Genomic DNA, 23,803 nt, shown 5'->3' with positions numbered 1-23,803 from the left:
AGCGCGCTTATAGAGCGTGCTACTCCGCTGCCATATCTGGCGAGTGGTGCATACCGTACCGATGACGTCATCGGTGAGCAAAGGATGGCACGCACTACTCTGGTGCCGCGGGTCACCACCGCGCACCCTTCCTTTACGCTGCCACCGTACCCTCCTCCTCTGCTTTCCTTGTTAAACTCTGTTCACTAACGCTGTCTTTCATACTCCGCTGCGCTCCGCGCTTGGTTGACTCGATGGACACCTCAAACGCGCCGTAAGGGAAGGCTGGAATATGGGAGTGAAAGGGGAAAGAGAGAGAGCTGCCGTAGTGGAGGGCTTAGCAATAATTTCGACCACCTGGGGATCTTAATGTGCACTGACATCGCAATGCACACGGACGCTGTGCAATGTCAGTGCACATTAAGAACGTTAGGTGGTCAAAATTATTCCGGAGGCCTCCACTACGGCAGCTTTCTCTCTTTCCTCTTTCACTCCCATATTCCTCCCTTTCCTTACGGCGTGTTTGAGGTGTCCACCGTGAAGTAAGACAATTGATGTGCCTTTCATTTCCTAATAAGCAATCATCATCAACCCGGGAATGCGCACCTAAGAGCTGCGGTCTAAAGGGGCGCGCCAGAGACCTCTGCATTTTGTGCAACGAGCGCCTCACCCGGATGTGCGTTGTTATGCCCATTAGTCGTACTCAGCTTCAAACCGGAAATGGTTTTGGAGCCCAGTTATGACAAGAACGCACATATACTATAGTCATTTAGTAGAGTGACTTTTTACAACTATCACTTGTGGGACACCTCCGCGAACAAGCGCCTTCAGCGCGGAGCCGTGTATCTGACTGATCCAGATTTGCGCGCTCTGTTGTGTTGCACAGGTGAAGGCGCCGAGCCAGGCGAAAGTGCAGTCCTCCAAGTCGCAGCAGCAGCCGCTGCCACCGCCGCCACTCCCAACAAAGAAGGGCTCGGTGCTGTCAGCCAGCACGCCGGCACCCGCCCCGTCAGCGCCTCCGGCGAGGTTCGTCAAGAAAGGGTCAGTGCACTCCTTCCATTCATGCGTGCGGCTCCACTCTTCACTGCCGCAATGCAGCTTCCGGCGCTCAGGACATGTCTCCGTTAAAGTCGCTGAAAAAAAATGTTTTCCAGTGACTCTAGTCTGCGCGTAATGGGACGACGTCTCACTGTCTACGCATAGCGGAGTCTCTGCGTGTGGAAGGTTTTGTCCGTTCAGACTGCAGCCGTTTCTACTGAGCGTCGCACACGTTCGGAGCACCGGCGATGCGGCCGCGCAGAAACGTATACAACACGCCAGCCACTTTGCGCTCAGGTCGAGGAGACACTTCACTGAAAACTGCCGTTCCAAGAACTCACCGACCAAGACTGCTGTCGAGACAAGCGAGCTTTCTGCTCGCCTCTGGTATGCGTGCTTGTGAGAGAGACCTGCAGAGCTCTCTGACAAGGAATTCATCCGCAAGGTGTGGACAAAGTCGTTTAACGGCATGCGATCTTATTAGTTGCCTCCATACCTAGGAGTTCTACAGAGAGTATTTTTTTATCGCAGAAAAATAAAAAACAGCAAAAAGTAACCTTTAGAAAAACACGTCATCGTCCCACTGCCGCCAGTGGACGCCTGGGATCAGACATACGGGCGATTTATTTCCTGTATGATTATAGATTGTCATAGCTGCGATCTGACGGTGCGACCGATAAAATGAGATGTGTACCAACTGCCGTGTCAGTTCTTTGAAGGAACGCTTAACCGATCCTTCATTATAGTTTTGCATAGAAGAGAGATAGATATATGAGCGGTGAGTACAGTCCTAGAACTTGCTCCAGAGCTCTTGTTACTTACCAAAACGTGAAGATAACGAAGGCTGCTGGGAATTCCGACAGCCCTGTACTCAGCGAGAGCTTCCCTTGGTAGTGAAGGAAAGGCTACAGCGATGGAGCTTCTGTAACTCTCTCATTGCACCAAATAACGACGGTGCGCCTGACCGCCAGGCGCGTTGCTCTCTGTACAGTAACTAACGTTTTTATTCAGCCATTTCTCTGCTCGAACAAAAATCCGGTGATGCAGCAGCCTCCATCTTGGAACATTTCTTCAACCAGGCGTGCCTAGGAAATTCGTTGTGATCAAGCAAAATGTCCTGTCCTTGTCTTTCCAACGGTACATTTAGTATTTGTGTTAGAAATATGCTTTAAACAACAAATATTCACAATGTACTACATTTCAAGAGAAAAATAATAACACCAAGTGGGGAAAATATTCGGCTGCGTGGGTAGCGAGAGCGCATTTCAGATGTATAGTTTCCGGTCAATTTCCTGAAAAAGTTGTCGCGGAATAAAGTGCGCGCTGCATGAGGGACATCACGTGTCACATTCACCATGTTGTCTTGATCAGCGGATCATGCCGTTATGTTAACGCCACGAAGTCGAGACAAAGAGGCGGCTTCTGTTGCAGTGGCCGCCGCCTTCCGTCCATAGGGCTTTTACAGTGACGTCACTGGTAACATCGAGAGTGGAAAATAAGAGCGGCCTCACTGAATGTGGATTCCTCGTGAATAAGAACGCAAGAAATAAATTTGTCCATGTAAACACTCATGAAATCCAATTAAAGTTATTTAAAGATGGACAGCACTTTGTGAAAGCGAATCAACGATGATAATCTGCCTTTAGTTTTTGCTTGAGAAGCCCTTCAAGAGGTCACCTTCTGCAACCATAGAAGAAGCACAGCAATCGCAAGCAATGTTCACCCGATTTCGACTAGCTCTCGCTGCCGCCCGCTGGAATGAGCAGCACAAGCCCACCCCACTTCTGTAAAATGCATAGCTACATCCTTCACTCCTACTCGCTCTATCGAAGTACTGTGCTATTACCTGCGCATGCAGTTTGTCGGGCCAGGGGATGTTCAGTTCTCAGCAGAAACGACTTTGCGATGTAAAACATTGGATAAAAGTTCCCGAAATTAACCCCTCCATTATTTTACTAAAAAAATTCATACTATCACTCCGGTATAATCAACAGCCCTTATATTTTTTGTAAGGTAAGTCACTGCCACGGAAGTTGTGCGGAAATATTTTCCGGACTAACAATTAATCTCTTTTGGTTGCAATGTATTTGACTCCGCTAGTTTTATCGGTACAGACTGGATTCCTTCAGGTTACACAGACAGTGATATCCAAAGAAAGATGCCATGGCTTTTTCGAAGTCATAAGTTTTCTTAAGTGAAAAACGTGTTAAGCGCAACTTGCACCAGCGTACGACATACTGCGAAAATTGTTCTGATAGCATGTGCAATGACCCGATAGCGGCAAATCATCGTGCACATCTGCACCACACATTGTAGCGGTGTACAGGTATTTGGATGGTTTGCGTATAGGATTTTTGTATCACATAGAACTATCAGATACAAAAGTGCTAATAATTTTATAATAACGCGGGTGCTTCGCTGAGCGCTGCCTTGGGGCCGTTTAACATACCAACCACGAGATGGCGCCACCGACTCTGCGCGGAGAGCCTGAACCTTCGTTTTCCTCTCTCATCGAGCGACTCTCATTTTGCGCACTGCGCTAGTTCGTCTCTCCGAAAAGCGTCCTTTGTATATTTGATTATCGCTGTTGACAATGAACAGGCGGCGACATTGGGCGAAACAAGTCATTGTTGAAATCGGGAGTGCCTGCCGGGGACAACATTTACCGCTTATCTGAGGGGCGCTCTTTATTTTGCAGAGAGGCGTGTATTTCGTTGCATCGCCAATCTTATTTCTGCATTTAAAAAAAAAACGGAAGAGGAACAGACAAATAGGTGTTGACCGGTTTTGCCATATTTGATTCATCCCTTTCAGAACCTTGTCCTGTTGTGCTCCAAACAAGAGAATGAAATTACTCCAGTAATTACTCGCGAGCATCCACCATACGCGCTCACACCCAGGCCTCGCATCCGAGGTTCCCAGTGCTGTCGACAGCCGTCGCTTTATCAATACCAGCCAAGCCAGCCAGTATATGTGGCTGCCAGGTTAAGGGACGGGGCCGAACAGATCAACAACATCAGCCTAACAAAAGATGCGCAGCTTTCCTCTGTTACCGAATGGCTCCGCACCGGAATTAACCCAGGCAGTAGCGAAAATTGGAATAATGGTACGAAATTTGTGTGTAAGTCGCAGTAACATTACAGGTTACACTGCAACGTTATGCTAAATATTGATATTGTAAGCGCTGTGGTAAACATTTGACCACCCTTCAATCTAAACATTATATCAATAGTGTGTTGTAAATGTTAACTAATGTTCAAGTCTGAACTATAAAAAGAATGCTGAAAATTCTAATGTTATTATCATAACCACAAAATCATAACCACAAAACAAAACTGCCAATATTTGCCGTAGGTTGCATTTATAGCAAACAAAATGGACTCAGAAAATTTTGAATGTTGCCCATTCGCCATTGCCACACATGACACCCTTCACAGCTGGCTACATCAGCATGAGGCCATGGTGTATGCCAGAAGGTCAGTGTGTGAGTGGCCTGGATTGGTTGTGGTGTATTGAGTTCCTGTCGCCCTTGTTGCCCCGTGATACTTGCAAAGTTCAGGATTCAAGTAATGGCGCATCACAGATGGCGGGCCTGGGTTGCAAGCTTACTCTTTTAGCGATAGCTGCACACATGTTGATAAATGGGTAAAAAAGGTTCAGAAAAATTATTACAAAACCTATTTTTGCAATTTCTCCATACACTAGAGAAAATGGACACTAATGAGACACTGAGGTTAACATTACGTAAATATTTTTAGGAGTAAAAATTGATTTTCTGGCGGTTTCTAGCTACGTTGACGTTTTTTCGCCAATAAGGGACGCACTTATCGGCAAGAAAATTGGATTTAAATATCTTCCCGCCAGGTGATCCGAACTCGTGACGTCCTTACTTAAATGGACGGGTCGCCACCGTTCCGAAGTCAATGGCTCTGTAGTTTCCATGACTTTTATGAACCAGCGCAAAGAATACAACAGACTAGACAAACGAAAAATGATAAGGACGGCTGCGTAGCGCAGCATCCGGATTCGCGCGCGAAAATCGGTGTCGAGCCATACATTTTACCTGTGAAATAGGCGGGGACTGTGACACCTTAATCCATCTGTCAGTCTTTTCTACCTTATAAAATCTGTTTCCGATGAGAATGATCTCTTTGTGATTACAATGTGGACTCTATCGATCATCATCGCCGTAATCACCACCCCTAGTACTTCCACTGCAGGACAAAGGCCTCTCCCACACCTCTCCAATTAACGCTGTCCTGTGCGAGCTGTGGCCACCGCATTTTCCCCGCAAACTTTTTAATCTCATCGGCCCGACTATAAGTTTCCGTTGCCCCCTGTGGCGCTTGGCTGCTATTGGAATCGCTTATGGATACAGGCCAACACTATTTGTCCTCAGTTACCATTTCACCACGGCAAAAGAAAATAGCATTATATTATAGTTTCGGTGCTACCTGGGAAGATGTTAACCAGTCAATATTCCACTGTTGTATTCGAATTTTTTGGATACGCATGAATACACAGGGTTGTTCATTATTTTTGATAACATTGCTCATATTTGCCTTTCTAGAAATTTCCAGCTGTGCAAATTTTAATTCCGACTCGCCTCTGGGGTCACAAAATTCGACCTAAATCACTGCTGATCTTCCGCACGCTAAGTCTTCATAGAAGGCGGTTTTATTTTTACACTTAACCGCGAAAAAGAAACAAGTTTATAGTTTACACTGCTATGAAAAAAAAGGAGTCCGTATAGCGTTGTTGTGCCACCCTGATCAAGGAGTACACATCTTTTATCATCTAACTTTCACACCATCAGGAGCACCATGCGACAGACGTGAGGTTTCACTTTCAAATCACGGCTTCTTCTTTTTTGTCTGTGTGTGTGTGTGTGTGTCTAGATGGGTTACTTCTTGATAGTAAATTTAGTAATGCATCTTCATGCATGTAACTAAACCAATCTCCACAATTTTGCCCAGGAAGCATTCTTTTTGCGCATGTTACGCAAATTATAGTCTTGCAACCTTCTATCCCATCCACCGACATCCACGCCGAAAAAGGGCATTGTTAACAAACACTTAGGTTCCACGAGTAGTAAGTTACTCAATGGCCGCGCTAGAACTAGTATAAAAGTGCCTATAAACTATAAAACAAAAAAATTCAGTGCACTAAATGATGAGAAAAGAAACACATGCAATGATATCTGTATCTCTGCCTGGAGCTGGAAATAATTTCTTACTCTCACGCTTTAATTTTTACTTTGTCTTTAGGAGCTCTGTGTGCAAAAAAAAAAAACACCTACTTACTTTCTTCAGTGTCTTTTAAACACGCATTTATCCAGCGAGGAAATGGTTTGGATTCAGCACCCAACTGAGCTCTGCCATCTATGCTGCATATAGCCGTAGGCCGACTGCACAAAATTGTGTTATGTTCGCCCTTTTTTTTTCTTTTTACCGCGTTGCACCACTTTCGTCTGCAGCATGAATCTTTTCCAAGGAGCGAGCACTTGGCAAACCACGCGCAGTCCGAAACGTCAGTATAGTGAAAAGAACAGGAGTCTTGAACAGAAAATAGCTTGTAATTTTCTTTCGTTTCAAGTTTCCTTTCCACTTCATTCGAACGAAGGTAAAATTCTAAGTTCCGTGGTCTGCTGTGGTGAATTATCGTTATTTTTTCTCTGTGTTTCTCCAACTGTCTCTTTTTTTTTTGCGCGTGCGTTGCGAAAGCATGTAGAAATTTGATATTATAATGGCGCAAGAAATTAAGCAAATGGGCAGGCAGCAGGGAAACGATGAAGCTTGACAGACAGAAAAATTACTGTATGTTTGCCCTTATAGTAATGCGATTTTATACGGAGGGGTAGGGGTGCGCGGGATTAATTTCGGGGCGCGTCACGCCCGGTCGTACGCCTCGCTTTCGACGGTGCGCTTCGCAGGGGAACGCCCGTTCATTCATGCGTCCAGCACGGCACGCACAGCGAGGGAGGGGGCTGTTGAAGGGCGGGTGTGAAGTAGACGGTTGTGGAGTAGCCGGGTGCTGTAAGCAGTCATGGGGAGTGCCGGTGGAACGCAGGAGGTAGGGAACGTGGGGCTTCGCGTATGTGGAAAACGGCGACATCACTATCTCGTCAATCGTTGCTCATTCAGCTGAACGATTTGTGGAATCAGATACCATTGGCGACATATGGTTGTTTTTTTTTTCTTCTTCTTTCTTACAATTATCTTTTAGGCATGAAATTATTGCACTGCTATCTTCTCCATGATCGACACCACAAACTGAAAAAAAGAAACAATTTTCTTATGCTTTTCCTCGTTTCAGTGCCTGTTTGCTTCAGAAAAAAAAATGTTTTTTGAGGAACGGAAATGACGCAGTAACTGTCTCACTTATCTCGGTGGACACCCGAACCGCGCCGTAAGGAAAGGGATAAAGGAGGGAGTGAAAGAAGCAAGGAAGTCATCAGCCAACCTATAGGTAGGTGCTATATAACACACAATGAGCATATTATTATATTAAGTTTTATTTCATTTAATTTCAATTATTTAACCCTCAGGGGTTTCGCATTACAGTGCGGGTGGGGCAGTGAAAAAACTATACATAGATCAAAAAGGCGCTATATATACGAACAATATCGAAAAATGTTAAAGGCAGAGGTCCAAAACATTGACAACAAAAGTACAGAAGTAAATAAAAGGATTACAAAAATAAAGCCTTATTATAAGGCAGTTTCAAGGCAGGATGTGAGAAAAGCAAAAGTGCCAGATTATATTCCAATACTGAGAATTCATTTTAATCAAACAGCACACAGGAATGAACGCGGTGTTCCAATTACTTTCCTTTTTGCAGCTAGACCTAAGGCACCTTTCCTGGTTCTGCTGCTTCAACGTTGACGTACCACGCCAGCTTATTCGTTAGCGTGCATGCACGTCACTCATAAGGACACTACAACGCGCCACTCTAAGTGGTCCGAACGCAGTGGCGTCATGAGTGACGGCATGCAGAGTGGTGTACGTCATTCTCACTCTGCCAGAGAAGACACGTTGAGATGAATTGTCGTTACTCAATTCACCACCACGACCAGCTCTAGCTGAATCCCTCCTTACACACAGTGATCACCGTCCTGTGAGTTTGTTTTTTAAAGTATAAAAATTAATTTTTTTTTTTACCTGCATAAAATACTAAAACTCAGATCGTGCGCAGAGAGGGCGATCGGCAAACTAGGCGCTACAACTCAAAGGTGCTTGCAAGTGGCGAGCTCTTCCAGGTACCGAGTTTATTGGCTGCTAGTACCCCTAGTCTGCCCCGGAGTGCCTAAAGACCTCGCGTAGAAAAATGAAACAGCAGAGGAGCTCAGCTTTTCGTTGGACGGAGTTCATTTCTGTTTCCCCTTTCTCTTTGACTGTCGGGTTCAGCCTCTATTTCTAGCCTTCTTTCGTTCCTCTCGTCAGCCGCGGTTGTTTCTCGGAGTCCGCATTGAAGGGCGTCGAAAGCGAGCTTCTCCAAACACGCAGACCAACGGCGTTGTTGCATCCGCCCGCGCGTTCTTCGCCCTGCGCATCTGTAAGCGCAGCTGGCGAGGGCGTTCTTATTCGTTACAGGACTCGAAGGGAAGACAAAGCTTCGAAAAGAGGAGACCGGGAAGAGAGGGCAGGGAAGGGCAGAAAGCGGGCGCTAACGCACAGTGGCGCGGCGGGGTAAGATAGGGGGATATCAAAAGAATGAGGCAATTTCGCTTTGAGCGAAATCGAATTCTTCATGCAAATTTCTTCCGGAACGCCGGCGGCGAACTAATAAATCTTAAAACTGAGTCGCTCTCGGCGACTGCTTCTAGATTCCCGGCCGCTGCGAAGCGCGCATACTATGTTCACGGTTTCTTTCTTGCGCGGACAAGATCGTGACTTATTTTCTCTCGCGAGTTGCTCTCTAGCAGAGAGTGTGGTTTTGCTTTTTTGCCGGAATCATCTCACAAAAGAGCGGCCGGAGGAGCGCCGTGCCTGTGTAAGCTCGCAGCACTTGAATGCATTGAATGCCGCCGGCCCAGCTACGGAAATGGCAGAGCGCAAAGACAGATACAGCGGCCATCTCGTTCTGGCCTCAAAGTTGGTCGTTACCGCATATAATCCTTCTTCAAAGCGTGCGCCTCATTCCCGGCTCCCCGTGGCTGCGACGGGCGAGTAGCATGCGTCTTCGTGTTTCTCTTCCCGTCGCTCCTTGCGTGCACTCTCACTGTGCCGTAAAGGGATTACCCGCGGTACGTAACATCGATCGAGGCTCGTCGCAATCATGTCGACGCCAGCAGCCGCCTAGGATCCTGTGCCACACCAAGGCCGTGCATTCGTGCTCTCTTTCTGATAGTCGGCAATGTTTTTAGTCCACCCGGGGCGAAAATCACGTCAGAGATCCTCGGCGAGCCACGGAATGTTCAGTTTTCTTTATCTTCCGTTTCATATTAGTCCCTCAAAATAACTGTTCACTCACATTGTGTCACAGACTTCCCAGCCCTTCCGTGCTAATACCCAACAATTCTGTAAAAAAGCATTGTTAAACCGGAAAGAGTTAACGAACGCATTTTTTTATATATTGCAAGGTTTCGATCACAGCCACAAATCTCCCGTGAGCACAATTGCAGTTTTTTTCTTCTATTAACATTTTTGATTTCGTCAGAAGTGTCCTCCCTTGGTTTTCACTGACAGTCTTAACTGCTCGATGCTAGCGATGGAAAAACTTTAAAAGAAAGATTTGGCTACGCATCGGAAGGTTGGACCATTATCCGATAGCTTACGTATACCAATATTCAAATTTTTTCCGAAGAATGTTGCACATGACGCACCGCCTGATGCTCCAAGGAGCGCCCTTCTCTCTCGTTTTTAGTCAACGTAACTGCACATTCTCAAATCTCGTCTGCCTGAGTTTTTCTCCTCGACCAGTAGTGCCACCAATACGCACCACATGCATTTCACGTATGCACATACATATATTGCCGCGAATCTTTGCAGTGCTTGTTAGTTCATTCTTCAAATCTGCCGGCACGCAGCTTTATCGCTTTGTTTGCGATGCAAGGCGCGACCAGCTTTTTCTCGATTGACCACATCCAGGCGGAGCCGATTCTACGTTCTTCTAGAATATTGTTTACAGTAACTGTGCACCCTATATCTCGAAAGTTCGCTATCAGCGTTAAATTGAGCACGGACGACAGCGACGGGCAATCTGTTCGACGACCGCCGAGCACGCTTGTCGCTTCGCTGCCGCCGAGTGATTCAGTCCATTGTGGGCGCAAGTCAGCCCAAATAAAGAGTTTTGTTTAGACGCCATTTTCGCTGTATTTCTGCTCTCCGGACTGCAGTCACCACTTCGTGACAATATTCACAAAAATACGACAGAAAGTTTGCTGTCGCCAGAAAATATTTTTGCAGTTTTCTTTGGACATGGCCTTATAGTACAAGAACGTTTATGTAGCACTAGGGTGTCTTTTTCTCGTGGCGACAGATATACAGGAAAATACTACAAAAGTAGGAAAAGCCTGACGTCATGACAGAACGACAAAACATTTTGTTGTGTTTTGGGCATGGCTCTGCTGTATTTTCCTACTGGGATGGCTCACAAGCGCTCGGGACAGAACAGGATGACTACCGCACACTAAGAAATATTACTTTTAGATTTCGCATCATGAAGTTCTAAGGATGTTCATTTGCCGCGTTAATTGTTATCGCTTCCTTTGACCGGCCTGTGCATGTTGTAATTTTTTTTTAATTTTGAGTTATTTGCTGTTGCTATCCTAGGCCTTTTCGTTTATTTCTTTTTTTCCTGCGTAAAATCTTATGACGAATATTGTCACCTCATCGAGTAATGCGAAAACGCGCACTTCCTTCGCACTATAGCAATAAATACAATTACTGAGGGCGTATTTCAGGCGTCGTGTTAACTGAAGCATGTTCCCGTGTTCACCGAAGTGTTCACATGAATGCCTAAAGAGCGGTCGTCCTCGGGGAGATCGCAGTAACTCATTAATACGAGCGCCTCGGAACAACGTTTTCCCAAGCATGTTTGTTCTCGTCGGCTTCTCCGAGTCCCGCCCTGCATTCGCTAAGCCGTCAGCTCCCAACGGCGTTAATTAGCGCCCTTATTTCGCTCGCAGCTGCTTCACTGGACGTGCCCAGGGTCTTCCCGAGCATGCCCGGCTTTTTGGGAAGGACTCCGCTGCACCCAGAGCACTCACAGCTCGGCGGGTTTAGAGGGAACCGGACACCTCGGTCAAACATTTCACAAAACGCGCGCGTCCCTCGCCAGTCCTACTCGAGGCAACAGCCACGTCCAGGCGCGCTGGCGGCGGCTTGACGGCCACCGCCGCATTCGCTTCGAATGCGCGGCGCACGTCGTTTCAAGTCGTTGCTGGGCGTCGCGCACCGCCGCCGTACCGAGCGAGCGCTTCGACCAAGGCGGAGGACCGAGCTCACTCCCTTCTCTTCCATAGGCCGGCCAAGAACAAGTGGGCGATTGGCGGGACGGGGGAAAAGGGGGAGGCACGGCAAAGCAGCCAGGTCGAGGCTATTCAAGATGGCAGCGCGGGCGGCCGCTGGGGACTCGCTAATTGGATCAGGCCCCTCGGAGGAGGCAATCAGGGCTCCGAGGTTTCCTGTAATTGGGGGCGCAGGCCTTCCTTTGCGAGGCGGCAGCCGGCAAGTTTAGGGGCAGGGCGCGGAAGGGCTGCGGAGATGTGGCCTCGGTCGGAAATGCGCCGTCCGGCAGCGAGGTGGAGACCCTCCCCCCCCTCCTCCTCCTCCTCCTCCACTCTTCTCCGTTGGCGGCGGCTCTGCGTGTTCCCGAAAAGAGGACGCGCATGGCCCGCATTCCGGACCGAACGTTGTCATCTCGCACTCGCGCTCTCCTCCCCAACTTCCCCGTTTATCGCCGCTTCGGGAGCGCAGCTAGTTGGCAGCTGGGAAAGACGCCGAGGGGATGGGGAGAGAGAGAGAGAGAGAGAGAGAGAGAGAGAGAGAGAGAGAGAGAGAGAGGGGAAGAAGAGGCGAGCAACTCGAGAGCTCGGCATCGCGTCTGACGACGACGCCGGCGCTAAATCGGCCGTGAAACGAACAGATATCGGTGTTTACAGTCGAGTGCGTCTCAAGGCCCGCCTCCCCTCCCTCCTCGCAGCCTCTCTCCGTCTTCTGCCCTCGTCTCCCCCTTCTTCCGTCTGCTCGCCAAGGTAACTGCGCCCGCAGGTGAACCACCTGGGACTACTAGGCTGGGCGCGTGCTTCGACTCGATTGTTGCGCCTCGCTGGAGAGCGCTCTATTTGCTGTTTCCGTGAATGCCGTGGCCTTTCAGGCTGTGCAGCCTTACAGGCGCCCTTGCGTCTTCATGTCCTGCCTGATCAGGAACACGGCTCTCAGCGTGACGTGACAAGCTGCGTTTTTTTTTATCAACTAAATTCTTTTTTCGAACTACACCTCACTGGAGCGGCATTGTCAACCATATTGCCAGCGAATTTCACGACCTGCTGTAATGCCTTGCATGTTGTCAAGTCCACCGCATATATAAAACCCCGAAAGGGTTATTTAATGAAAATGAAGTGTAACTTCTTCGCGAATTTCCGCCAAGCCTTGCAACCTAAACATGTTTCCACTTGTTCGCCCAGGACTGCATGGACCTCCACGAAGATCGAGGTTAAATTATTAGTCAAAGTATTTATGCTGCTAAATCCTTCAACGCCATGATTACAATTTCTGCAGGAATATTAAATGGTATTTTTTGTTTCCCTTGTAAATGACATAAAGAAGGTAATGCACTGATTTAGAAGAGTTTGTCAATGTTCTCGTCATTTTTTTATAAAGTTGCAGCTTAATTTTACCTCGTGTTTATGTTTTTCATTGTTCCTATAAATATGCTGTCATTCGCGAGAAATATGCTTAGCACATTTGTATCATTAGCAAGAGCGTCGTTAAAAATGAGAAAAAGCGAAGTTCCAAAACGCAGCGTGGAGACCTCGGGCTTGACTTGAAGGATTTGCATTCTTTCAAGCAAACATATTGCTCACAACCATTTAATTATGAAGAGCCCTCGTTCTGAAATTTAGCTTCAGTTTGTTCAACTGATATAATTCTCATCAATTCCGTCAAAGCCTTTGATAGCTTATCTTACACAACTTTTTAATATTTCTAGGTGAGATACCTTATGAAACGCCTCGGGAAAATTTATGAGAGTGTTAATTATCAGCCCGTGTAAGACGGGTAAGACGGAAGTTTCGATATTTGATGCTCAAGCAGGTTAGTACAAGTACTCATCAGAAGTGATGGAAGATAATTTGCTACGACTACTGCACCACCACTTTAGCTATTGAAATAATTTTCGAAAGCTTCCATGCTCTGGAGAACGAACCACTGCTGACTAAGGACGGAGAAATGAGATTGAGGTTGTAGCAGTGCCATCTGTGGACTACGGGAGCGCGCGAGCAAAACAAAGCGACCCAAAAGCTTGTAGTGTCTCCCTCTCGGTTCCTGGCCGATCCACCAGTGTGGGTATGTGCCATCTTGTGTAAGGCCAACAACAACTCGCTACGTGTGGCCGCCCTGAGCGCTGATGTTCGTGATTGGGTTCGGGCATGTGTTTCCTGCCAACGAGCGAAAGTCCACCGCCATCCCCATTCCTCCAGGCACTTCCTGTCTTCCACCCTACACGGACCTAGGGATCTGAACTGGACCGGCCTCTCACACATGTTCCTCCTTTCCACGTTTGTACTCCTCTATAGTGCACTTCTCCTTCAGCGCGTCTCATCTCGCGTGAACTGCTGGTTCTCTCTGGACCGGGGCCCCTGTAGCGCCACCGCTTCGGCACGCGCTAAGGGAACGAAGAACATTGAACGTGGAGCCATGAGAACAGGCCAAATCACCGCCAAATGTATAACAACTCATCCTCTGTCCAGATTAAATTCGATGACATTTTCCCATCGAATGCAAAGCTGCAGCCCTTTCCTTTTCTTCAGGGCTTGTTGCAGGACCACCTAAGGTCCTTTCCCTCTCATACTATTGCTACTGATGTCTCGCAGGATCGCGAAAAGGCAGGTGGGAATTTTTTCACCTTCACTGGGTTGGTCTTTTTCTCTCCGTCTTCCTGACTTCACTCCAATTTATCTGGCTGAATTATTAGCAGTAATCTTAGCCTTACGAAAATCACAAACTACAGTTTCCCAGGTCGTCATTATGACTAACTCTCTGTCCATTTGCTTTTCATTATACTCAACCACTGAGTCTCGGGCATTACATCTCTTTAAGTTACTGATCCCACTCAGTCTAAATTCGGTAAGGTTGCTTTGGGTACCGGGGCACATGGGCTTTCACTTAAATGATGTTGCAGAATCCTTAGCAAGAGCCTCTCTCTGCGGCCCAATTGTTGCTGTCCTGCCAACGTGTGCATATACAGCTGCGGGGAGGTTTTTTTTTATTTTTGATTTATTGATCTTTGTTGCTTTACAATTGTACGCAAACACTGCTCGGACCCATCGCCAACGGCTAGTAACGGGTCCAATAGAGAAAATGTATACAAGCATGCAGGCAACAATATACCAAAATAAAGTAAGCAAGTTAGTAAAAAAAAAGGCTATACATCACTCTCAACACTTGTAAGAGTATCAACAAAAGAAACACATATATTACAGATTATATAAACTAAAAACTTACAGATCAAACAAAACGCATAGAACTTACACAAAAATTAAGGCATCACAAAAAGCTAGAGGAAAATAGTTGTTAACTATTTACAAAACATCACAAGGGTACAACACACGAGAGGAGGATAAAATGATTTCAGTGCACACTTTTTAATCACAAAACACTTTTAGAATAGACGCAAATTTATAAATCAATAAATAAATCAAGGTATCAGGTTTCTGCTACATGCAAATAATATCAGACGACTAGAAAAAAAAAAGAATGAAAGTATGAATTCAAAGTGTGTCATTCTTTATAAGGTAATAATTTTTTATTCCAATGGAAAAGTTGTAGGCAGTCTTTAGGCCATGTGGTAGATTATTCCAAATTTTTGCGCCCGTGAACTCTAGGAGACGCTCTCCATATACATTTCTTTTCACTGGCAAATTAAAATTGCCGTACGTGCGGCTCCGTGTTGAAAGTGGCGGGATGTTAAAGATTGATATATCAAACGGAAGGTTGTTTGTTACTATTTTATAAACACATTCAGCAGTTCTTTTCTCACGAAGTAAATTGAGTGGTAAGACGCGTAGTTTAGTAAATAGTGCCTTACTGTGTGCAGTGTAACTAGAAAATGAAATTATTCTAAGTGCTCTCTTTTGTAACTTTTTAATAGGCTCTAGGTATGTACTATACGTCCAGCCCCACGACTCGATGCAATATGAAAGGTGAGTATGTATTAATGTGAAGTATAGGACGCGCAGGATATTGGTATCAAAGTATTCGCGCGTCTGGAGAAGAGCATAACAACCGGATGCCATCTTAGTGCAAGTCGTCTCAATATGATGTTGCCAGTGTAAATGTTTATCCAGTGTGACTCCAAGGTAAGTAAAAGTATTTGTTGACTCAAGCTGGGTCTGATTAATAGTTAATGTAATATCACTTGAAAGAATTGATTTTTTCTTTGAGTGGAACAGTATGTATTTAGTTTTCTTAGCATTGATTGTTAATTTGTTTGTGAGAAACCAGTCGGAGATTTTTTCCAGTTCTGTATTTGCTATGTTTTCAAGTTCGACCGTATGATGAGCAGTAACAACAATGGCAGTGTCATCAGCATACATGATGGCTTTGGATGAAGTTAATACTTTGGGCAGATCATTTACGTACAGTAAAAAGAGCAGCGGACCAAGAGTAGACCCCTGTGGTACCCCTGTGAGTAGGCGCTGAATGGATGACGATAAAGATTTCATTGAAACAATTTGTTGGCGGTTTGCGAGGTAGCTAGAGAAAAAGTCAAGCACCTTATCGCGAAGTCCATATATTTTTAGTTTATTTAGCGTAATGTCATGGTTAACTGTGTCGAAGGCTTTTTTAATGTCCAGAAATATAACTGCTGCGAGTCTGTTATTGTGTAAAGCATCATTAATTGCCTGGGTAAGAGTCATGACTGCTGAGCTGGTGGAGTACTGAGGGCGAAATCCGTGCTGCTCTGGGCATATAATGTTATATTTCTGAAGAAACTGATGAATACGTTTGTTAAGAATTTTTTCGAATATGGTATTAATAACACTAAGTACAGAGATAGGTCTGTAACTGGAAGGGTCAGAGGAGTCGCCGTCCTTGAATACAGGAGTAACACGTGCTATCTTTAGGGATGATGGGTATGTGCTGTTGAGTATTGAATGGTTGAATAAATGGCATAATATGGGTCCTAGAACATCAATATTTTCTTTAAATACCTTCACAGGAATGCCATCGTAGCCTGCCGCCTTGTTTGTAACTAAATCCATAACAACACACATCACTTCAGTTATTTCGACTTCGTGCAGAAAGAAAGAGTTTAAAACTGGCCGCGGAAGATCACTGCTAGTACTTATATCAGGAAGTTTCGATGCTAGATCAGGGCCAACTTTGGTGAAAAATGTATTAAAGTCTTCTACTGTCTGCTCAGTTATATTGGAGGGTTTCGCAGCTACACAATATTTCAGGAATTTGCTGCCCCGGCTCTTACATCGTCTCCCGAATATCAGCATCTTCTGCATCCTTGGAGTAGCAAAGACTGGCGCTCGCGCAGACTAGAGGTCTCTTTCGCGCGTTTGCGTTGCCGGGTTCCCCTTCTAAATTTCTACCTTCACAGATCTGGCCTGGCGGTTGCCCCATTCTGCCCTTTTTGTGCCGAGCTCGAGACAATGGATCACTTCCTGCTGTTCTGCCGCCGCTTTTCTCATTTTTGGAGGCGCCTTTTGCAAATTCCGTTTCACCAGCTTGGTTTGCTTGTGTCCTCTGCGGTCGTTCTTTCCTTTGGCGTTTCTTTGCTTGGACGAAGCGACAACAGTGTGCAATCTGCTGTGCAAAATTTCCTTCAAGAAACGCAGCGACTCCCATTCTAATTATTTTCTCCCACTCTCAGTCAGTACGAAATTGAAACATTGCAGGCATTGTATACTATTATGCACAATAAGCCATTGTCCCGTCTTCTATCTCCAAGTTCACAACACCCCTGTCTTCGCGTCTTTCAATCAGCCTATATACTATTACTACTCTTTTTCCCGTCAAAACGTTTCTGTTTCTAGCAACTAACCGTCAGTATCTTGGTGACTCCTCCGTAGTGGGTATGTGCCAGCATTATTTGAGGCCAACAAACCGACCGACCGACCGACATGCGAGGAGCCCGGCTCAAACGGCAGCCATCCCCTACAGCTCTGCCTTCGTCTATGGCCGGGTATCCGCAGCAGTAAGTGTGGTGTGGTGGTGGTGGACTTTCCCTCGTTGGCAAGAAAAATTGCTGATGGCCTAGCTCTGTTAGGCCAGGATATACGTAGCGAAAGCGCGGCGACTTCTCGATCGGAAGAAATAATATATAAAACCCGTGCATTCATTAAATGCGCCTTTATTCATGATCAAATCTTCAGTCATCGTGGTAGAGCGGTAGCGCCCCGCATCAAACGCGAATGTCCTGGTTCGATTTTCAGTCTCTACACAGGCTTTTTTTTATTTAGTGAGGGTGCGAGGGTTTCAGTGGAACCCATAGATGCCACCACCGAATACGTTGGCTGATGGTTAAGCGGGTAAGAGTAAGGGCGGCTCCGCGGCGAGGTGTGTGTCGTGACGTCATGCCAGATGGCGCGGCGAGCGCGCGGCGTCCGCCCATACTGCGGCGGTTGCTAGACAACGGGTCAAGGTCTCTCTCTGTGCCTCCTCGGAGCACCGCCACAGCGGAATCGCAAGTCGTGGCCAGCGTAGCTTGCGGTAAAAAACACATGCGCGTACCCAATCACGAGCGTACATGCACGGACACATGTAGCGAGTCGCCAAGAGCTTTTGTGCCTCTTCGTCTTGCTCGCGCGCACCCGTCGTCCACAGATGGCGCGGCTAGAAGATATTTCATATTGATACGTGCCGCCACTGTAGAAGAAGTAGAAGCGCCTGCATTTTCTGGAGTGGGTCCTTCCACGGTGCACAAAGGTGGGACCTCAGCAACGTCGTGGAGGAAGGTAATAGCCGTGCCTTTGACGAGGTGCCGATATTCGTTGGAAAAGTTGGTCAGGAGGACGTGGGTACGGTCGTTACGTAGTCGGACGAGACCTCGGGCAACGACAAGGCCCCGCTCAAGCAGCAGTGCGTATGGCCGTCCGCCAGGTCCTACTAGTCGTGAAATAGGTCGTTCCGCACGAGCACCAGGACACTGCACCGCGGCGGCACTGCGACGTCATCCTCGACAATGCGCAAAGCGTAGCTGTAAGGATCTCAGGGGCCAGAGCGGGCCACGGCCTCTCTGGTCGAGAACGTGATACGTGCGTCCTTAAAGTCAATCACAGCGCCGTTCGCCTGGAGGAAGTCGATCCCCACAATCGAGTCTCTGGAACACTCGGAGAGCACGACAAATTCACCAACGTACGTGAAACCACGTGCAACCATTTTAGCCGTGCACTTGCCAACAGGGGAAATTAGGTGACCATCAGCGATGCGCATGTGGGTCCCCGTTCACGGTGTCAGAACCTTGTTAAGGTCTCCAGCAAAGGCACGGTTCATAACAGAATAATCAGCACCGGTATCGAGCAGCGCGGCAATCTCAGTACCATCAATTGTCACCCGCAAATCGGATGCAGCGTATCGGGTGCTGTCGCGGCCGCTCTCTGTCCAAGTATCGTCGGATCGATGGTTTCGCGATGCAGGATCTTGACACGTGTCGACGTCAGGGGTCTTGCCTGCAAAGGTCGCTGGTGTTAGTTTTCCCGACGCGGACTGGGCGAGCGACGGCCAGCAGAGCTACTCTGGCGGCCGGGGCTGGAAGTGCGATAGCGGAGAGGCGAAGGCGAACGGGACTCATGCCTTCCAGAGTAAACACGGTTCTGGCGCGCCCAGAGATGTTCCGCAACCTCATGCGGTCGTTCACCGTTCTGAGGACAAGATGCGTCGGGACGGAAACCGCGAAAACCCACTTGGTGGTACGGATAGGTTCGGTAGTGATGACCGGGCTCCCCACAGTGGTAGCACAGAGGCCAACGCTCCGGTGTACGCCACAAATCTTACCTCCGAATACGTGGCTCAGCTGTAGTAGGTGCAGTTGCATAATATGGGGCGGTGCTACCGGCGAGAGACGTCGAGGTGATACCGTAGCCAGGTGTGGTTGCATGACAAGTGCCGATGCTGCTTATGGCAGGCGTCGGAGTAGCGGGACCGTAGCCAGCCATGCGACGTACAACGGATGCTTATGTGGGTCTGGCATCGAACTGGCGTGGCGCTTCGGAAACAGGAGGTGCCTGCGAAACCTGCCGCACTTTGTCCCTGACGACTTCTGTCAGCGCCGCCAGCGGCGCAGGCGCAACGTGGGGCAGACGGAACCGTTCGAGTTCCTCCCGGACAACTGTACGAATCAGTTCGCGCAAGATATCAGCACCGCCGACGAGGCACGACGAAAAGATTTCGGTCACAATGCTGTTGATGTCCCGATTGTACTGACGGGCCCGTTGTTGGAGCGTCGTCTCCATGGTGGTCGCATCGGTGAGAAATTCCGCCACAGTGCGGGGTGGGCTGCGACGAGGCCTGCGAAGAGCTCCTGCTTAACCCCTTGCATCAGATCGCGAAGCTGCTTCTCCTCAGCCATGTTCGGATCGGCACGCTTAAATAGACGGGCCGTGTCCTCGATGTACATGCCTACACTTTCGTTCGCGCGCTGATTTCGGGACTGCAGCGCAGATTTAGCCTTCCCCTCTTCCCCCAGATCCGTTCCTGTCCCACGTTTCCGATTCCGAAGTTATGCGCCAGCGAACACGCGCTCTAATTCCTCCGTGTTCGCACCCTCTCCCCCGTAGTCTTACTCGGCAGGAGGAGGTATCCGTGCGCCGGATTCGGGCAGGGGCGGCTCTGACACCATCTGTCCGTCATCGGTGGCGTGCCAAAGATCTGCCACTACCTGACAGGTGCCCTCACTGTGGCGCTGCACCGGACATATGTGATGTGCGGCACTTGTTGTGGACGTGCCCAGCGACGGCTGCTATCAGAAAACGGCTCCTCTGGGAGGTGGGCCTGCGGTGGAACCGCGAAAGTGACTTCGTGAAGTGGACAATGGACAACCGTTTCATTAACAACCTCTGCGACTACCTCAGCGCAACGGTTCTTCACTCCTTCTTTTAACTTTCAATCCCGTGCATTCCTTCCCCCCTTTCCTTTTCAACTTATGCCTCATGGCACACTTCTCGAATAAAAAAAAAAAAGCTTTAGCCTTCTCCCGGCGGTCGGCGTTGTGGAATGTGGCCAGGAGATTCCGGTAAAACGTCCCCCAGGTGGGAAGGGTAGTCTCTTTGGTTTTCAAACCACGTCCGGGCAGACTCTTCCAGGGCAAAATTTACATTGTGGAGCTTGCGCTCGTCGCTCCAGTCGTTGTAGCGGGCGACCCGCTCGAAGGTCTCCAGCCAATCCTCAGCGTCTTCGAACACGTCACCGTGAAAATATGGCGGTGTTCGCGGTGGGTGCCAAAGGATCGGCGCCAGGCGCCCGGTGTCAGTGGCCATAGCAGTTGGACTCAACGGGCTAGGCTGGGTCGGCGCCCGGGACCTCCTGGTGTCCGTGGCCTTGTGAGTTAGACTTGGTGGCCGAGGCTGCGTCGTTCTTGTGGGCGGGGGAAGGGGCCCTAACTCAGGAGACTCTCCGCGGATACGGCGGCTAAGTCACTGGTGAACAGATGTGAGGTCCGTAGTGATGCTGTGCGGTGTTGGTCGGAAAGCGTACCCAGCACTGCTCCACCAAATGTTACGAGCAGTTCGAAGGAGAACCTCCGGAGAAGAGACGTAAAGCTGCGGTGGTCCCTAAGTGGTCTGATCGCGCGAGCGAAAGAGAACCATCTTCTTTCTCCACGGTCCCGAAGATCCCGCCGATGATTTTCCTTTCCTGGGCGCTGTTAGTACCCCCCAAATGGCGCAGCTTTAGCGGGCGGACTCGGAGTTCGCGCCGCTCATCGATTACCTCGAAGGCGTCGACGCTCGCATCCCGCATGTTTTTCGTCGCGGGCACCAAACCTTCACTTTACAATCTGGTGTTCTCTACAAGCGCAACTTTTCCAGCAACAGAGACGCGTTCCTGCTTGTCGTACCATCGCAGTTGTGGCCAGATTTGTGTTGTGGCCGAAGCCGACTCGGCTCCTTCATCAGGGGTGACTGAGGGCAGTAGCTAAGCGTCTTTAAGTATGGAGGGGAGGAGGAGGGGGGCGGGTCAAAGGAACGACAGCTGTGACGCGAAAGGCGCGGAGGAGGGGGAGGGGGTTTAGGCTGTTAGTCACGCTGGCGCACTGCAGGGAGGTGGTGACGCGACTTTTTTTCGTTGAGTTGAAGAGAGATGGAGAGCCATGGAAAGAAAAATGATAGGTGTAACGTTAAAGATCGGAAGCGGGCAGAGTGGGTGAGGGAACAAACACGGGTTAATGACATCCTAGTCGAAATCAAGAGAAAGAAATGGGCTTGGGCAGGGCATGTAATGCGAAAGCAAGATAACCGCTGGCCTTTAAGGGCAACGGAGTGGGTTCCAAGAGAAAGTAAGCGTAGCAGGGGGCGGCAGAAGGTTAGATGGGCGGATGAGATTAAGAAGTTTGCAGGCAAAGGGTGGATGCAGCTGGCAAAGGATAGGGTTAATTGGAGAGACATGGGAGAGGCCTTTGCCCTGCAGTGGGTGTAGTAGGGCTGATGATGATGATGATGATGATGATGATGATGATGATGATGATGATGATGATGATGATGATGATGATGATGATGATGATGAAGAGAGAAGTACCTGGGCATATATACCGGGGGCAGGTTTCCTTTTGTGCGGTTGATGTTGTTCGGGATGGTTTGGATATGCCAGGATTCCAGGAGGAGCCTTTTGTGGTAACTTGTTTCGGTTCCGAGTATGCAGGTTTCTTCGAAGTTGTTTCTATGGTCGGAGTCCTCGGAATGTTCGGCTACTGGATTGCGTTCTCTTCCGAATTTGCGGACGTCGATTTTATGTTGCCGAATTCTTTCTTTGAAATTTTTGGTTTCGCCGATGTAGCTTGCGTCACAGTCGGCGCATGGAATTTGGTAGACAATGCCTTGGGCTCTTTCTCTCGGCGGCCGGTCTTTGGGAACAGGTAGGCAAAGCGCAACAGTATTTGTAGACTTGCGCGCAACCTGGAGACCCGATTTTTTCAGGATTCTGTCGATCTCGCTGACACCTCCGACATAAGGTAAAGTGAAGTATTTTGGTGGTGGCGTTGGTCTGTGTGCGTTGATTTCGTCAGGAATGTTGCGTTTTTGACGTCGAATGGTTGTTTGAATAAAGTCTTTTTGGTAGCCGTTCATGATGAGTTCTTTGAATATCGTGCGTTGCTCTTTTCTTCTGTCAAGTTCTGTGCTGCAGTGTGTCTCGACTCTTCTGAACAGCGTCTTCACCACTGATGCTTTATGGACTGTCGGGTGGTTCGAAGTGAAGTGGAGATACCGGCCTTAGTTGTTTGGTTTGCGGTATACGGAGAATCCGCCTTTTTCACGACGCGACTGCGCATGCGCCCATCCCCTGGCGGCGGTGTCGCGAAACATAATGGAAGGGTCGCGCGCTCTACTCGAGACCGGCCGTGGAAGTGTAAACAAACCGGCTTCCGACGCAGGGTGCGTTGCTGCAGCCGTCGGGCGTTCAGCGCGACGCATTTCGCGATACCTACGAAATGTGTTGCATACGGCTGCAATGCCCAATATGTAAAGGGAAGCAAACTCGGATTTTTTCCCTTTCCGAGCGCTTCCCGGGACAGCCTTCGACGCAAAGCGTGGATAAAAGCAGTTCGCCGGCTCGACGATCGAGGCCGCCCTTGGGCACCGTCAAGCACGTCAAGACTGTGCGGAAATTATTTTGTGACAGGTACGGACGAGGTACTGCGGTTAAATGCGTGTGCAGTCTATCACAAAAGGTCTTATTCATGGCCAGGAAGGCCTCGAATGTCACCGCGGCATTTAGATTTCGTTCCGACGCTTCTTGCTTTCTCAAGCAAGAAGGCCGAATGGGCAAGTGCTGTGATCCGCTTTCAACGCGCGATGGAGCGGGCAACGAAAAAGTAGCTACGAGAGCATTCACGCATGGTGCTAAAATTTTGTCATAATCTCCTACGGAAATTTCCTTGTTTATGCTACTACACCCTGGCCAATCATCCCGTGTGGGTATGTGCCATGTATTAAGAGGCAGAAGAAGAAGAAGCTGTCTTATGCGTGTGTTCGAATCATATCCATGATGAAGACCTCTGCGTGGTATCGCCGGAATGGATCAATGTGCGCCTCTCGCGCTCGTCTTTATGGACGCGCATGCTTGTTTAACCTATGCATCGGTGTGCTGTGGGAAAATACAGTGAAATGCTAGCATAGCTGCTTTGTTGCGAGTACGCTTATGCTTTTATAGCTCGTGTAGCTATTCTGCAGCGCTTGAACACAGCGATTGCTTGTGAAAACTGTTGTCCCCAGTCGTTTTCTGTACTACGGCGTGCACGATGTAGTATCCACCTTTCATGAATGGCAGGCATATACAGTGCAAAAAAGGAGAACCTCACTGATCGGGGATATTTCATTGAACATTATGTTCCGAATGTAGCCTTCATCTCTGAAGCGGCGGCCCTTGCTCAGCTGGTGTTCGCATCGCATGCCGGATGA

General features: G+C 48.4%; 1 protein-coding gene across 2 annotated transcripts in view; it reads left to right on the top strand.

Annotated features, from left to right (window-relative positions):
* The window catches only part of LOC144094103 (cell adhesion molecule Dscam1-like), a 519,023-nt gene that overhangs the window by 291,570 nt on the left and 203,650 nt on the right, over window positions 1-23,803 (top strand). For both annotated transcript variants that reach the window (XM_077628014.1, XM_077628013.1), the window contains exon 41: window positions 866-1,020. In XM_077628014.1, the coding sequence (XP_077484140.1) occupies window positions 866-1,020 (155 nt within the window). The remainder of the gene's footprint in view (window positions 1-865; window positions 1,021-23,803) is intronic.

The sequence above is a fragment of the Amblyomma americanum genome, chromosome 6, assembly GCF_052857255.1.
Source record: "Amblyomma americanum isolate KBUSLIRL-KWMA chromosome 6, ASM5285725v1, whole genome shotgun sequence".
Taxonomy (NCBI): Eukaryota; Metazoa; Arthropoda; class Arachnida; order Ixodida; family Ixodidae; genus Amblyomma; species Amblyomma americanum.
The sequence above is the reverse complement of the archived record's forward strand: the minus strand, read 5'-3'. Positions and strand labels throughout refer to the sequence as shown.